The sequence below is a fragment of the Pyxicephalus adspersus genome, chromosome 5 (genome assembly GCF_032062135.1).
Source record: "Pyxicephalus adspersus chromosome 5, UCB_Pads_2.0, whole genome shotgun sequence".
Classification (NCBI taxonomy): Eukaryota; Metazoa; Chordata; class Amphibia; order Anura; family Pyxicephalidae; genus Pyxicephalus; species Pyxicephalus adspersus.
Genome location: NC_092862.1, coordinates 89096770 through 89113696, shown reverse-complemented (window position 1 = coordinate 89113696; position 16927 = coordinate 89096770). Strand labels below are relative to the sequence as shown.

Below are 16927 nucleotides of genomic sequence, written 5' to 3'. Positions count from 1 at the left end.
GCTTAACAGATCCTCCTTAATCGCGCAGCTGAAATCTAATCGCCTTAATTGGAAAGATTCGCGCCCCCTATTGCTCATTATTATGAAGGCAGGAATCCGGCTGGCAGTGAGGAGGCGCGTGTACAAGCACACTCGAGTCCGAACCGCGGTAAACCGCGATCGCTGGCCGCGCGTACTTTCGCGCTTCCAGCGAGCGCGGATTTTATTGATGAATCAGGGGCATTGTGTTCAATCCTTTAGATCTCCTAAATTGTTGGTTGTAACTACCTAAAAATTTAGGGTACACAGGGGACATAGCTACTAATAACCAACATTTCTTTTGTTAGTTTCAAAAATTTCAAAATTTGGGGATCACGAGTTTAAAAACTTGTGGAAATTACATATTTGGGTTGCTGTTTTATAAGAAAGTGCATCTAGGAGCCCAAAATTGAAAATTAAGGACCCCCGGGGCCATTTACATAGCAAGAAGCAATGGAGTGGGCCCCCTAAATATTTTTCCTAACTTTTGCCAAACTATAATTGTAATACTATGCTGCCCTTTCTGCTTCTGTTCTTTGAACCCCAATTTATCTGGAATGGGGAGGTGCAGGAAACTGAAAATGTAGGTGCAAGTGGGGAACAGATGTATAAACCCCTAAAATTTGATTGGCATGGCATCATTAGAACATAAAAACCTCTGCCCATCAAACTGTCTGCTTCCCTACCTTGAACCATAATTTCTCTAGAACAGAGAGGTGCAGATAAACATAATCATAGGTGCAAGTGGGGACACTTGTGGCCAACACCCCCTCAAACTTTCTTTTCCGTGGCATCATTACATAAACTCTGCCCATCAAAACACGCTGCCCTGTTACCCATGACTTATCCTACCAGTACATGAACCCCAATTTCGTTTTGATGATTTTTTTATGTTCTAATGATGCCATTGTGATAACACTTTAGGGGGTGTTATCCACAGATGTTCCCCACACATTTTCTGTTTCCTACACCTTCCCATTCCAGAGAAATTGGGGTTCCAGTGTTAGAAGTGGGCAGTAATGTGTAACAGAGCAGTGCATTTGCAATAGTAATGAAATTTTAGTGTGTGTGTGGGGGGGGGGGTTATCCAAAGGTGTCCCCTCACTGCACAATCATTATGACATACAGTTTAGGGGATATGAAGTTTATACACAGAGAGCTGTAAGGCTGAGGAATGTGACATGCAGCATTTATACACACACTGCTCTGATGACATCATTACACACGCCCACTGGGCGGAGACGTTGTTTGCACACTGTGGGTTTTTTTTTTTCCAAAAGACATAGCACAGTTATAGAATAGGGGAGGGGCAGCCTGTGTCCTGGTCTCTTCATAGCTGTGTTGTGTTCTTCTCACTTAGCTATCAGCAGAGAACAGAGCGAGCAAAACAGCATCTCCAGTGTCTGTTCAGAGCTGCTGAGAATGTGCCGGGCGGAATAATCACAGCAGGTGGGTGGCCTGCCCCCCAAAAATGGGCTGGGGAGAACTATGCATCAGGCTATGGGCCCAACCAACAAAAGAGTCATCAAACTAAATTCACATCTAGCCAAACTATTGGCCTTGCAGCTACGGCCGTACAGCATTGAGAGTGGACTCTGCTCCCTTCCGTGACCTGATGGCCTGTGCCAAACGGCGGTTGAATATACCAAGCAGGCATCACTTCTCCCGCACAGCTGTTCCCAGTTTACATGCACATGTAATGGAAAACTTCTCCTGGGCATTGGCATTCTCGGTGTCTAGCCAAATCCAAGTCACCATTAACAGCCGGACAACTAGGTATGGAGTGGGACGCTACCTGTGTTTCACCGCTCACTGGGTGGCCCTGCATAGCTCAGTGAGCGGTAGTCTGCAAGAGGCATTGCAGCACCCGGTACCCCCGCCGAGGGGTGTGGTGGGAAAGCATAGGCCACCCCAGTCCTCTCCCTCCTCCTCTTCCTGCATTCCTTCTACCGTCAACTCCTCTCTTTTCAACACTCCTAAAAGGCCAAGAGCAGAGGGCACTGTGGTTAAGCGGGCACACCACTACAGCTCCCTCAAGCAAACGCATTGCCAGGCAGTTCTGAAACTGGTGTGCTTGGGGGAGAAAAGTCTCACTGCCAGAGAACTCTTGTCCGCTTTGCACAGGGAGGTTGAGGCTTGGCTGACAGTCTCCTGGCTCACAACAGGCAACATAGTAGTGTGCAACAACAGGGCCAACCTTGTGGCCGCGCTGCACATGGGCCGCATAACACATGTGCCCTGCTTTGCACACGTACTGAACATGGTGGTGAAGAAGTTCCTCCGCACGTACCCAGGACTGCAGATCTTACCGTGACAGGCTAGTTCCATCTGCAGCCATCCCTTACTGCCGCCACAGCGCTTAGCAAGATCCAGCGCCAACAGAGGCTGCCACCACAGCCTCATTTGTGACACTGTGACTAGATGGAACTCCACCCTGCACATGCTCCAGCATCTGTGTAAGCAAAAGCTAGCCATCCGCCATTACTTGGTCAGCGTGGTGCATGGAGGCAGCGGTGCCCTTGATACAGCCACACAACTGAGCTATTTTTCCAGTGACCACTGGTGCAGATGGGAATGCTGTGCAAGTTAATGGCCTACTTTGAGCAGGCCACAAATGTTGTGAGTCGGGAGCGGTCAGGCTGGAATGATGTCATACATATCATCTTTCTGCTTGATAATACCCTGTGTGGCCTGATGGAAAGTGGCGATGGGAGAGGAGGGTAAGAAATGGGGGAGGAGGATGAGGGTGACAATACACTCCATAGCACACAGCCAGCTTTAGAAAGAGCAAGAAGGGACACTGGCCAGCATCAGGATTTTCAAGAGGAGGAGGAAGATGATTATGATGATCATGATTAGGGAGACCATGTTCCGGGTGCTGGACAGGACCCGTCCAACCTGCATTTGTGCTGTCACACCCCAGGCATTGTGCCGGCGATGGAACAACTGGAACTGCTGCAGCTTGTAGAGGAGGAGGAAGATGTTTTGGCGCCTACTGAGGAACAGGAGGAGGATGAGCCTGGGGAACCCATCTTTCATATGTGTGTCCACATGTCGCGATGCCTCCAGTAGAACCCCCGCATTTGCAGCATCAAAAACTGGGATGAGAACTGGCTGGCCACCCTTCTGGATCACTGCTACAATGACAAAATGTCACAGTTTCCACCCAACCGGACGCAAGAGAAAGAAAAGGTGACCCGCCTCAGGAGAATACTAAGCAACTTGCTGTGTGAGGAGTACCGCGCATCACATTCCACACAGGGAGCTCAGGCGGACACTGTCTCCACCGTACCCTCCTGTAGCAGCGGCAGCAACAGCAGTAGTGGCAGCAGGCCCCACACATCCAAAAGTCTAGGCCAAGGTAGGGGGAATTTTCTGGATGCCTGGTGAAACCTGATGCGGCCACCTAAAACAAGTGAACAGGGGCATAACCATCGAGAATGGATGAAGCGCATGGTGCATGATTACGTTGGCTCTATTCTGGCTGGTGATGGTGGTGGTGTTGACAACAGCAGATATGAGGAGGATGCCTGTCCTGACAGTAGTGACGCCATTAATTTTTGGGTCAACAGGCTTGAAATCTGCCCGCAGTTGGCACAGTATGCCATCAAGCTTTTTTTGTGCCTGGCATCCAGTGTCCTGTCCGAAAGAACCTTCAGTCCTGCTGGCGTAGTGGTCACCAACAACCGATCACAACTGTCGCCAGCAAATGTCAATCGCCTCACCTTTTTGAAAATGAACGAAAGGTGGATTACTAACAACTATCATATCCCTACTGCAGATGTCACTGATTGATTGACACAAGTACTCAATGGCTAACCAAGATGCCTCTGTGAACCAACACTGCTCCTGTGCTGAGTCTGTGGCTGCCTATCACCAACACCCTGTCAGCTGAGCCTGACTTGGATGAATGTTTTTGCTAGTTATTGCAATGTCCAGGGGTGACATTCATCGGCAATGTCATGCTTGCCATTGTGCCAGCTAACAATATACTTTACATTTCTGCTGCTTCCAGGTGGCCGACAATTTGCAGATGAAAACTGCTAGTACTGCCACACTGATAGCTACCATTGCCTTTGCCTAATTTTTCAGCTAAGTATTGTAAGATTGGGAGTTGCCATTCATGTCATCCACTTCATGATGCAAACTAGCAATATTGTCTACCTTCGTACGGCTTCCGGCACCACAGACCACAGTAACAGTGCAGGTTTACAAAACATCTTGGTCTGGTCCTTCACAAATTTCAGATATTTGTATTACACATACCTGGGTGGAAATGACGATGGAATACACGCAGCTCTAGATGCCAGTTACCAATGCGGCCCTCACTTTGTCCCAGGGCCCACCGCCTCCTCCTCCTGCTGTGGCTTGTCAGTACTCCATTCACTAAAATTGTATTACACACATCTGGGTGGATGGCATTGTCAACCCACTACACCCAGCTCTAGATGCCAGTTATCAATGCGGTCCCTGCTCTTTTTTCAGGGTCCACCGCCTCCTCCTCCTGCTGTTGCTGCTGCTGCCTATCAATACGGTACACTTCTGGGTGGCATTGATGATGCACTACACCCCGCTCTGGATGCCAGTTACCAATGCAGTCCCTGCTCCGTCTCATGGCCCACCGATTCCTCCCCCTGCTGCTGCTGCCGCCTGTCAGTACTCCATTCACTAAAATTGTACACTTCTGGGTGGCATAGATGATACACTACACCCAGTTCTACATGCCAGTTAAAAATGTAGTTCCCGCTCCTTCTTAGGGCCCAGCTCCTCCTCCTGCAGCTGTTGCTGCTGCTGCCTGTACGTACTCCATTCACTAAAATTGTACACTTCTGGGTGGCATAGATGATACACTACACCTAGCTCTAGATGCCAGTTACCAATGCGGTCTCCGCTCTGTCTCAGGGCCCACCGCCTCCACCCCCGCCCGCTGCTGCCGCCTGTCAGTACTCTATTCACTAAAATTATACACTTCTGGGTGGCATTGTCAATGCACTACACCCAGCTCTAGATGCCAGTTACCAATACGGTCCCCGCTCCATCTCAGGGCCCAACGCCTCCTCCTCCAGCTGTTGCTGCCCAAAGCTGACCCAAAGCAACACACTGCTACTGCTCTGCCTGACCCACGCTCTGTCTCTGGTCCTCCATCCTTTTGCCTAATGTCACAGTGCTACTTGTCCACAACTGTATGGGTTACATTCCTAACACATGTCATCCAAGTCATGATGCTAGCTAGCAATTATTATTATTAATAAAAAGGATTTATATAGTGTAAACAAATTATGCAGTTATATAAATTAAACAGGGGTGCGTACATAAAAAATGGAAATGCATTCTTCTGCTGTTTTGACAGCAGGGACTGTTGCTAATGAGTTGAGTTCACCCTTTCTCAGTGTCCTAATGTTTATGCTGCCTTCTGGACGCTGTCCATCACGCAAAAATCATATTTGTCTGCTGTCCCTTTGCCAGCCGTTTTCTGGAAAGCCACAACTTTATAGGTGGCATTCCTAACTAGTGTTGATGTTTGAATTCGGGTTGTCCCTATATTCGACCGGAATATGGCTGTTCGAATTCGGGTAGACCCAAACCGAATTTTGCTGCATTCGACAGCAAAAATTCGGGAGGAAAAAAAAAATTTTTTTTTTGTATGTGTTTTTTATTTTAAACTTGTTCTTTTTTATTTTTTACAGGTTATCCGACAATGACATTATGAATCATAATGTCATTGTGGGATTTCTGGACCGTGGGAACTTTATCTGGGAGTCTCCTTATAAAAGGGGGCTTCCAGATTCCAAAGTCCTGCTAAAAATGTTTATGAAAGCCCCCATTGTTTTCAATGGAAGCTTTAATAAAAGCTTAAAAATGCTTGAAAAAGCCTCCATTGCGTTCAATGGAAGCGTTTTTCCCGCGTTTAATTTTTTAAGTTAAATTACACAAACACACACAATAATAAAATAATTTTAAATTTAAGCCTTGTCCTATTTTTTACTTATATTTTAACCCTTTCAGGGAATGAGTAAGGGGATTTATGTACCCCTGTACTCATTCCCCAGGGTGGGGCGGTGGAGATCTGGGAGTCTCCTTATTAAAGGGGGCTTCCAGATTCCAAAGTCCTGCTAAAAATGTTTATAAAAGCCCCCATTGTTTTCAATGGAAGCTTTAATAAAAGCTTAAAAACGCTTGAAAAAGCCTCCATTGAGTTCAATGGAAGCGTTTTCCGGCGTTTATCCAGCGCTTTGATTTTTTAAATGTTGCAAGCAACGTTTAAGATAACACTCAAAAACGTGCCTGAAGGAAACGTCCTGGTGTAGATTAGCCCATGGGAACGCAGTCCGTGTAGACTAAAGCTGCATACACCGATGAACAACCGATTGGCCAAAAAAAAGTGACCAAGGACGCCGACAAACGAGGATTGTCGCTGGAAATGAACGACCGCCACGGTTGATCTGATTGGCCGACGATCTTTCACTATCTATCGTGTGTACAGTATCGTGACGTTAAGTGATTGTGCATGTTTCTGCGGTAAACTTTCTCCTTTACATGTCCCTCCCTGCATCGTTCAAACGATTGTATCTAGTGTGTGGACACTGTTGGCGGATTATATATGAACGATCATATTGTTACAGCATGTACAGAATTGTGCACAATATGATTGTTCAAGTATAATCGTGCATAATCGTTGATCGGTCACAATCGTTCATTTTCTAACAATAATTATTGGAAGTGTGTACCTAGCTTTAGCCTAAAATTGATTTGACAGGTGCACTTTATTATTCATGTGAAGTACAGGGGTATGGAATAGTGTTATGTATCTTTTTATAATGTATCTTTTTATGTATCCTTTTACAATATATCTTTTTACAATGTATTTTTTATGTATCCTTTTATAATGTATCTTTTTACATCTGTTTGGAGGCTGTAGAAGCTCTACACAGTGCTGAAACAAACCCGAATTTTTCTCCTATTGACTTTAATAGTGTTCGAATTCGATGTTCGAATTCGAACACCATTAACTGTTGCTAGTGGTTTGAGTTCACCCTTTCTCAATGCTCTAATGTTTATGCTGCCTTCTGGACGCTGTCCATCATGCAAAAATCCTATTTGCCTGCTGTCACTTTGCCTGTCATTTTCTGGAAAACCACAAGGTCTTTTGGAACTTTTGTATTTGTCCCTTGTTGCCACTGTTCTCCTACATATACCTAGCAAATTTGGTGGTTCTAACATGTACAGGGGCTTTGCTATTAATGTTTAAACTCGGACTGTTGACTTTAATAGAATTTGCGCAATCATTTCGCCGAAATTTTGCGGACCCACAGAACTTAGAGGAAATTTTCGCGAGACCGTCAGAGGCCTTCTCATTCATCCCTAATGTTCAAATGACTACATATTGAAATATACCCCGACCAAATTGGGTCTTCAAGACACCCTGATTATTTTCAGACTGACATTCAGACTGACTCATTACTTACATCTTTTTTATACACCCTGAAAATTCAGCACAATACAAGATGCCACATGGCTCGCTCTTGGCACAACGGTCGGTTCTTTCATTATGGTCAAGTGCACCCTTATATGAGAAGACTCCTGTCTTACCAGAAGATTCATCAGAAAATTTTGAGGTAACCAGTATGTCATTCTACTACAGTTACCTACAAATTAGGCGCTATGTCCTGGTAATGGTATATTAATTACTAGAGGAGCTGTTTGAATGGACCATTCCCTTAGACATATTGACTTGCCTATTGGAACTGCAGGTCCTTGAGCTATCCAAACCCAACAAACGTCTAATGGCCAATAAACTAACGACTGCCAGATGCCTTATTTCCAAGTATTGGAAATCTGAGTCCCCTGCCACACGAACAGCACTATTCAATCGTATTAAGGAGGTACAACTCATGGAACAGCTCACGGCCAGGCTTTATGACTAACTTAACAAGTTTGAGGTTATATGGACTCCATGGGAGGCTTACATTTAGGCCCACTCAGGAACGCCAGATTTGAGACAATCATTGGGCACACCCACCTCTAAGGAAAATGGTAATGGCTTAGGGAGACACTGCCCTGTTGGACTACAGACCTGACCCACCCCCCTTTTCCCTTCATGTCCTCAATTTTTTTCCATCATTCTTTCTTTCCTCCTTATATTTGTTTTTCTATTGGTATTACTCGATCAAAAGTCTGTACAGCAGGACTTGGGTTGGAATATATACCTTTCATCTCTTTTTACCTCGACTATGTTACTTTTCATGATTCTATTGCATTGTTGTTAGTTGTCAACTGTTAGGACATTGTACTCAGCTAGTTCTATGTGTAAACCCACTGTATTGAAAACACAGTTTTATATAATAATCTTAATTGTCAAAAGGAGATCATGATTTTTTTTGCATAGGAAAATAAACTGCTTGGCACCACATTCCTTAATTGATAATTACAGATACACATAAATCCATTTTTCTGGGACTTCCCAGGTACCTTAATTCAGTGTACATCTTTATGAGCATACATATAACTTTTTCTTAAAACAGCTTACAAAGTTTATTTAGGTTCTGAAACATTAAAAAACATGATATAAAACACGCAGCTTATTTGAAAACATCAATATTTCTTTTGTGAAATCATATCACATATATATCTTCGGTTGCTTTAACTCAATTTTTTTGTCTTTGACGCATTTCACCCAAAAAGGGCTTCCTAAGAAGGACATATCATACATTAAATTTCTTTGGAGAACAAAAAAGAGGAGGGGGCCCCTTCCCCTAAGCAGTAAAAAAGAGGAAAAAAGAAAACCATGTTTAAAACCACAATATTACCGTTTATCATGTTCCAGTTGCCTGCTACTTGAAATCAAAACTCGCACTTACTTGGCCCAAAGTGATTATTTTTTTCTTGTACTTATAATGACACTTTTATAAACGAAAACTAAACTAAAAAAACAATCTTTGCCAACAGTGTGAATCCAGTATCCCTCTCCTGATGAATCACTAATTGTAGCACTCCAGTGTTAATAAAACAGCACCCCAGTGATGCATGAAGGCCTAGTCCCTTGTCTTTATCCTTCTATTTTCCTCCTTGTGTTCCTCCCTTCCCCCTTATCCGTGACAGGTACTTCGCCAAGGAATTCAATACTTCTCTGAGGCACAGATATTAGTAACCTATAAATATTATTTAATTCAAACAATTTTACATCTTACTATATTGTATGTACCACTGATTGTTAGTCCATTTGTCACCCTCAATTCATTAAAAGAGGAAAATCGACAAAGTAATCAAGTTAGTTATGTCTGAATATATATATCTACACACTTCATTAAAACAGCATCAGTGGTGCTTACCTTATTTACATTGATTTCTTTCTCTAGATAATAAATATTCCCTAAATAAATACACCCTGTGATACTCTTTCCACTCACCCTTCTAATCAGGAACTGGTCCCGCGTCCCACGTGGTGTGCTTGTTGCGCTCCTTGATGACCGTTTCCAGGCATCAGACCGGAAGCACGTGGGTTTTTTTTCTCTATTAGTTCTTATATCGCAGACTTGATGACAAAGTTACCTATTGGTTGATAGCTTCCACTGAATGGATGGCTGTTTCAATTATCAAACGGTACTTCCTGCTAAAGAACAGAAGTTTATTATTTATTACTATTTCAATGGCCATCTGTCCAGTGGCTAAGCAACCATGTTACAGTGGTCACTGCAGGTCTCATGTACTTTCATCTGTCTTAGTATCGGCCTTCAAGTGTAGTGATCGAGTTTGTTGTGTTGAATCTGAATAGTCACTGATATGGCTAAAGGAATTTATGTCTTTACTGGTACAGCTAGATAATATTATTATTATTATCATTATTAATAAACAGGATTTATATAGCACCAACATATTACGCAGCGCTGTACATTTATGCTTAGATTTGGCATCCTGTATACTGAGCTCTGTCTCTACTTCAGATTTGATCTGATTTCCAATAAAACTTTTATTAAAATGAATACTGAGTGACATACATACAAAAAAAGTTTTTTTCTTTGGCTATCTAACCATAACGAGACTCGTGCCAAATGACATGTGTACAATATTTGCCATCATAGTAGAATACAGGCTTCAGTTGTTCTAGATATTTGCAGATTATGATAAGGTTAAATGATTTTGTCAAACTTCTTTTACCCGAATCACACGATAAAAAAAACACATTTCTTTCTACTACAGTTAACAACCTATGCACCCTTTTCCTTGACTTGGGTCTACGCCACAGTTTCTTTCCCTTCTTTATCTTCCTCCTCTTCTCCAAGATGTTACAGAGCCTCCTTGACACAGGCTAAGTCTTTGTTAACCACCTGAGCGTTACACTGAGGTCTAGATTTCTGTACCAAAAGTGATCCACTGTTTTTCATGAAATTTTTTTTTTAAATTGTAGACCTGAGGTAAGGATGTGACAAAATTACGGGGTTAACCATCCTAGCCATTTTTTTTTGCCCGTACGAAGGTCGGGCATACCGGCAAGGTGGTTAAGAAAAGTTTACCCATGCAAAGCTTTTTTTAAGTTCTCTCGGGGATGTTTGTTCTGACCCTAACAACATTTGAGTAACAACGCCATACCATAGCTCACCCCACACAGTTGGGCAGTGTTTGCCTAACTGATGCCATTATCCTTGGCAAGTGAGTGTACAACAGTTGCCCTCACTCCGGATTTGCCTTCACATCCTTTCCTTGGACAATGGACTCTCTCACTGCAGCAAGCCAGAGGGCCCACACTCTTTCATCAGCAAAAACCCCAGATAGTTTTTTTTTCCCAAGAGACCCATTTTGGGAATGGGGGTATTCAAAAACTCACACCAACCAGATACCCAACAGTGTTTCATCCCATTAGCCCAATAACAAAATCCAAAGATGTTTTGATTCTTCTCCAAACGAGTCCACTATCAACTAGAAGAACAAGTAACAGATCCAGAAGGTCGTTATCTTTTTTTAAAAGGCCTTCTTAATAGTAAACCAGTAACTCTGGCCAATGTATATGGCCCCCACACAGGACAACCCAAATTATCTAGATTACTACAGAGCTTCTCAAAGTAAATGTTGATATTAAGGAGGGGAGTCTTCCTGAGGTGCCACTCATTTACATTCAAAGCCTTAGGAAACATCAAAATATCATTGTCCTCTTTAATGATACATGACATATGACTACACATTCTTCTCACATCCCACAATCGCTACTACTGGTTGGACTACTTTTTCTTTTCTCAAAGAGATCAGGAAGCCTAAACCGCTGTTTCGATTGAGCCTATTACAGTATCCGACCATGCATCCATCACATTCACCATTTCCTTCCCAAAAAAAGAAACCAGAACCTAATTCTGGAGGCTCAATCCTTCATTAGTAGGGGATGTGGCAGTGATGAATGATGTTCAAACCAAACTAGAGGAGTACTTTCTTTATAATGTACATCCTGGCACTGATCCGGCACTAATTTGGGCAGCACACAAAAGTGTAATCCAGGGTGTATTCCCAAAATGGTCAGCTAAATTTAAAAAAAGCAAGACAACAGGAACTTTCCACACTTCTAAACAACATACACAAGATGGAAATAGTACATAAACGTGCAAGCCGAAAAAACATTGAAGGATCCGACTGAGCTTAGAAACAAATTAAAAGAACTCCTTTTTTAGCAGATTAAGCTCTCCTAGGCCTTGTCCTCAAAATTCTTCTACGAACATAACAATAAAAGTGGTAAAAATCTAGCCAGAGCTTTGCAGACAAAAAGGGCCCGCAATACTGTAATGCAGATTAGGCAGGCAGATTACATGTAAAATCGGAGGAGATTGCTTACCAATTTCACCCATACTATACTCAGCTATATAACATATAACAGTCCACCCAGGCAAACAGAAGGGGAACTGAACATAAGAACAGAGGCTATACGTACCTACCTAGACAAATATGGCCCTACCAGAATTTCTGAAGAATCTGCGGAGAACTTAGATCATCATCAGAATTAGAATATGGTCAAGTTTTCAAACAATTAAAACCAAGGAAAAGCCCAGGGCCTGATGGCCTGACAGCCCAGTACTATAAATCCTTTTCCTCAGTGTTATACCCATATTTTCTCTCCGCTTTCAACTCATTTGGAAAGGGGAAATTGCCACCCCCAGAGTTTCTGGAAGCCCATATTACAGTTATTCACAAGCCTTTCTGGTTTACAAAGCCTTCACCAGCCTTTCTGGTCTACAATCATGGACATGATACCTAAATTAACAGGGGACTACACACCTGTGTCCCCTGCACAAATTCTTATACACCACACCCATGAATCTCTCCAGCAATACAAGAAGTCTCTTAGGTTTTATGTCCTAAATGCTGCTAAATTACTGAGTCCAAGAAAGTGGAAATCAGATGCAAGTCCCACTGTTCATGATTGGTTGTTGCAAACTGATATAGCCGAGATGGAAGAATTGATACACTCATCTCAAGACACTATGTCAAATTTTTATGCCACCTGGGCATGCTGGTGAAGTTTTCGTGAATCTTCAGAGAACAGCATCTTGTGTGGTGCTCCCCTGTAGGTTTTGGTTGCAGCGGGAGAGTCCTTTATATTATATACTATCCCTCCTTTTTGTTGGTTCTGTTTTTTTTTTTTTTTTTGGCCTTCTTTACCCTTCTAGTCTCTTCCCTCCGTTTTACAGGGGAGAGAAAATTAGGATCAGAATTGGCTGCTTCAATTTAATTAATACCAGACGGTTGACTTTGCTCAGCTGAATGTACATAATTGTCAGATTCAAAGAATCTCGAATGGGATCACACGTTTATGTATGATGTAATGTTTTATGTTGAGATGGGAGCTTCCTCTTAAGTTTGTCAATCGCCTGTGTTATATGCTTTATTTTTAATATTTTGAAAAAGCACTGGAATATCCTAATGTCTAATCCAAAAACATCTACGTTTCTAAAACCATACCTGTCTATCACATATAGGAAATCGGCTTCCCTGAAAGATTGTCTGGTTTTTAGTCACTACACTTTTCAACAACAGACCTTACCACAATCATTACCCCCAGGAATTTACAAATGCGGTAAGTGTTCTTAATGCCCATGGATCAAGGAACAATAGGAATTTGAATTAACAAACAACACTATACATAGGGTCAAAAACCATATTGATTGTTCCACAACAGATGTAGTATACCTGATCACCTGTATCTGTAAAAGATTTTACGTGGGTAAAACCAAAAGGAAATTACGGAAGAGAATTTATGAACATGTAAATTCTATTATTACCAGTAAAATGGTAACTCTGATCAGCTTCCATATAGGAACAAAACATAACTTTGATAATTCAGTTATTACATTCTCGGTCTTAGAAAACATTGCCCCAAACCCTAGAGGAGGGAATCTAGATAAACTATTGTTACAAGCAGAAACTAAGTGGATTTCTATACTCAAAGCCACTATTCCACTGGGACTGAATGACATATTGCCCCTGATTCATCAAGCAGAATCGGATTATCGGTCGCGCATTCGTATTAGCGATCCGGAATCGTACGCGGTCGCGCTATTCAGCAACGGAAAAAGCTCGCGCACGGAGCCGCGCTTATCCGACAGCTTTTTAATCGCCTTAATTGGCAGATTCGCGCTCCCTATTGTGAAGGCTGGAATCCGGCTGGTAGTGAGGCGAGTGTACGCGCATACTCGCGTCCGGACCGCGGTAATCCGCGATCGATGGCCGCGCGTACGTTCGCGCTTCCAGCGAGCGTGGATTTCATTGATGAATCAGGGGCAATGTCTTTAAACCATTCTTATGAAGTCACTATTTTTCTTTCCATGAATGCACTATTCTTTACATTGCTCATATGCAGAGGTCAATTGAGTCAAACTAATGAAAAAATCCTATTGTATTAATACATGGAGATATTTGTGATTATGTGGTTATAATGTATATATATATGACACGTTGGCATGTTATGATCTCATATATACTACTATTTCATGATGCATCTTTAGCATTGGTGATAATTCCATTATGTATTGATAATAATTATACCATACAAGGCTGATATTTCTGTTGAATAAGTATGTTAAAGATCTAATTATACTGTACAGATTTTATCTTAAATGGATATTCTTTATTATGTTGATATGCTCTACTGTGATGTTCTGTTCTTTGATGATGTGATATGATCATGTACTTACTCATTTTGTATATAATCACTAAATTTTATTCACAACCATGCAAATTATTAATAATTATTATATCCACTATATTTCATTCATAATTATGAAAATATTATAAGACGTTCATAACCTAGTATTAATTTATACTCATAATCATGCAATAAACACCATACAATAAGGTTAAGTAATTAATTGTCATCTATCAACTCTATCAATCATGCAAAACATTGAAATATACTTACAATCTAGCAATAATTTACATTCATAATCATGCAATCATGTAATAACCACTATACAGTAAATTGAAGTAACTGCTTTATATTTAATAACTTGATCTTTTTCAAATAGTTTTCTTCCCCCTTCCCATAGTAACGGGAAGGGGGAAAATGGGAGCACCCCCTATAGGGTGCAATTGGAGATCCGGATCCCCAATATGGTAGTTTGGGTCTCCCCCTTCTCCCCCGTTTGATCATCCACTTTTGGATGATCAGGACTTGCTAGTCCTGAGTCCACTTTGGCAATCAGCAAGTGAAGGAAATATGGGAGTAGAAGACACAAATAAACCGGCCCAGCAGCAGGCGGATTTAACATAGGTAATTACATTTAATAGAACACCTATATGGGAGAGACTGAAACATTTTAACCCGCCCAGCAATAGGTGGATTTAACATACCCAATACCACTTAATAGGACTGATTTTAAGATATCTTAGATCTATGACTTTGACATAAAGAGCCGCTATCTCTTTCATCCCTCTTTTCCTTTGCTAATATTTGGCTCAGCAACTACCTTGATGCTGTATAATAAATAAAATCACTGTGGGATTGGTTTTCTAGTGTGAAACCTGTGTTATATTATGTTTAATACTGAGAGGTTTTTTTTTTGGGGAAAAATGTTTAAAATGTTTGTTAATTTGCACAATTCAAAAAAAAAACTTTTTTTCTTCTTGGAAAAATAAATAAATACATTTTAACAAAAATAGAAATGTTTTTCATAAACATGATTCATATTATGGAGGGAAAACAAAACCTGCATCAGTTTCAAACTATTGTCCTTTCCCAATATAAAATGCAAAACAATAAATACACATTAAAACACATAGGGGTCTATTTATAAAGCAGTGAATCAGACATTTACTGAAACATACCCTGGTGGAGAATTTTTCAGGTCCATGTGTTTTATTGACAGTAATTGATCACTACAGGGAGTGTTTTAGTGAATTTCAGATTCACTACTTTGTAAATGGACTCCATGGATATCAAAACTGATGTGCCAACCATCAAAATCAAATGTTTATATAGTTACATTTTCATATAGTCATTCATGTAAAATGAAAACATGAAAATACTGTCTATCAGTTATCCTAATCGAAATTGGTTTGCTGCATATTCATTGAACCTGAACTGACTGGCAAAGTCAAACCTTTTTATCAAATTATTGTTTAAAGCTTTATCTAAGCAACAGTTCAAGTTCCAAGAGATCTGATCTATTGCGTTTTGTCTTTTTCAGCTACCTTTTATGTGTGTGCCTGGGTACTGCCATAAAATTACACAGTTGATTATAGAAGTTGGGTACGGTGAGCATAGCTCCATAGAGGGTGCTATTAGTGAAGTATAAGGAGTCCAGCAAATGTTGAGGTGATAGAAGTAGTTGGTAAACTAGCAGGAGTAAAAACCAGGCCAAAAACAGAAGAAACAAAGACACAAAAAGTAGAATATCCAAAGGTCATTAGACAGGAGTATCTAGGTCCGATGTCAAAACCAATAGGGGCAGCACACAAAAAGGATTTCAAAACCTTTTCAGCTGGCACATAAGTACACATAAACTAGCCAAGTTCGGGCAAGTAAGGGCAGCAACAAGGAAAAATAAAAACAGAGACACACTCTCAAATTACCAGGTTATAAAGCAAGCAACTAGAATGTAGATAAGCTTAATTTAAAAGAAAACCAGGCAAATTATGGCAACCATAAAGCCCACTGATATAAAGGGTTACTCAACAATGCAAATACAGTAAGTACATGACACTGATGTTAGAACAGCAACGACTAAATGCAGACACAGAGGTCAGTAAAACTGTCATGATAGTCTAAACATACTCCTACTTTATTAAAACCTCATTTAACCTTTCTCAAGAGAGAAGTATCAAAACTGATTAATGTGTTAAAAAAGTCAATAGTAGGAACCAAAAGAATACACCTCTTTAGAAAGATTGACTTACTTTCTGCTCACGTTCAGATTGCTTATATTTCAAACTTATAAAATTCAAATCTGACATCTCCGAATCGGTCTGTCGAGCTTCAATCAAACGACTAATGTAACGATTCACACGAGTTCCTGGGGTATTGTGTATGACATTTGTAGAAAAAGAGGAACGGTTCCTGAGTTTCTCCGAAGCTGTTCGTAAAGCTCTCCTCTAAGTTACATGTAACCAAAAAAAAAAAATAGTTAGCAATCAGTGACAAAATCATAAAAATATTTATAAAAACAAACATAGGTAGGTAGAGTATCTCTTGGTGGATTTATTTACATAGTAGTAAAGCAAAAAACATAAAAATAGCAACATTTTAAATGTAGTATATTTACTCATACATATTAAGCAGGGTAATTAAAATGTTGCTTTTTGGTTTTAAGTGGCCATGGACCCTGCTCCTTAACATCTTCTTTCTCCCATAATTTATTTTCCCCTTTAGCATGAACTACTTCTTGCACTCTGTCTGTGGGAACATCCTAGGTAGTTGGTCAAGTATCAAGTGCTC

General features: G+C 41.1%; 1 protein-coding gene across 4 annotated transcripts in view; it reads right to left on the bottom strand.

Annotated features, from left to right (window-relative positions):
* Window positions 1-16927, bottom strand: part of ADCY1 (adenylate cyclase 1) — a 496503-nt gene that overhangs the window by 283239 nt on the left and 196337 nt on the right. For all 4 annotated transcript variants that reach the window (XM_072412078.1, XM_072412075.1, XM_072412077.1 and 1 more), the window contains one exon: window positions 16390-16584. In XM_072412078.1, coding sequence (XP_072268179.1) covers window positions 16390-16584 — 195 coding nt within the window. The remainder of the gene's footprint in view (window positions 1-16389; window positions 16585-16927) is intronic.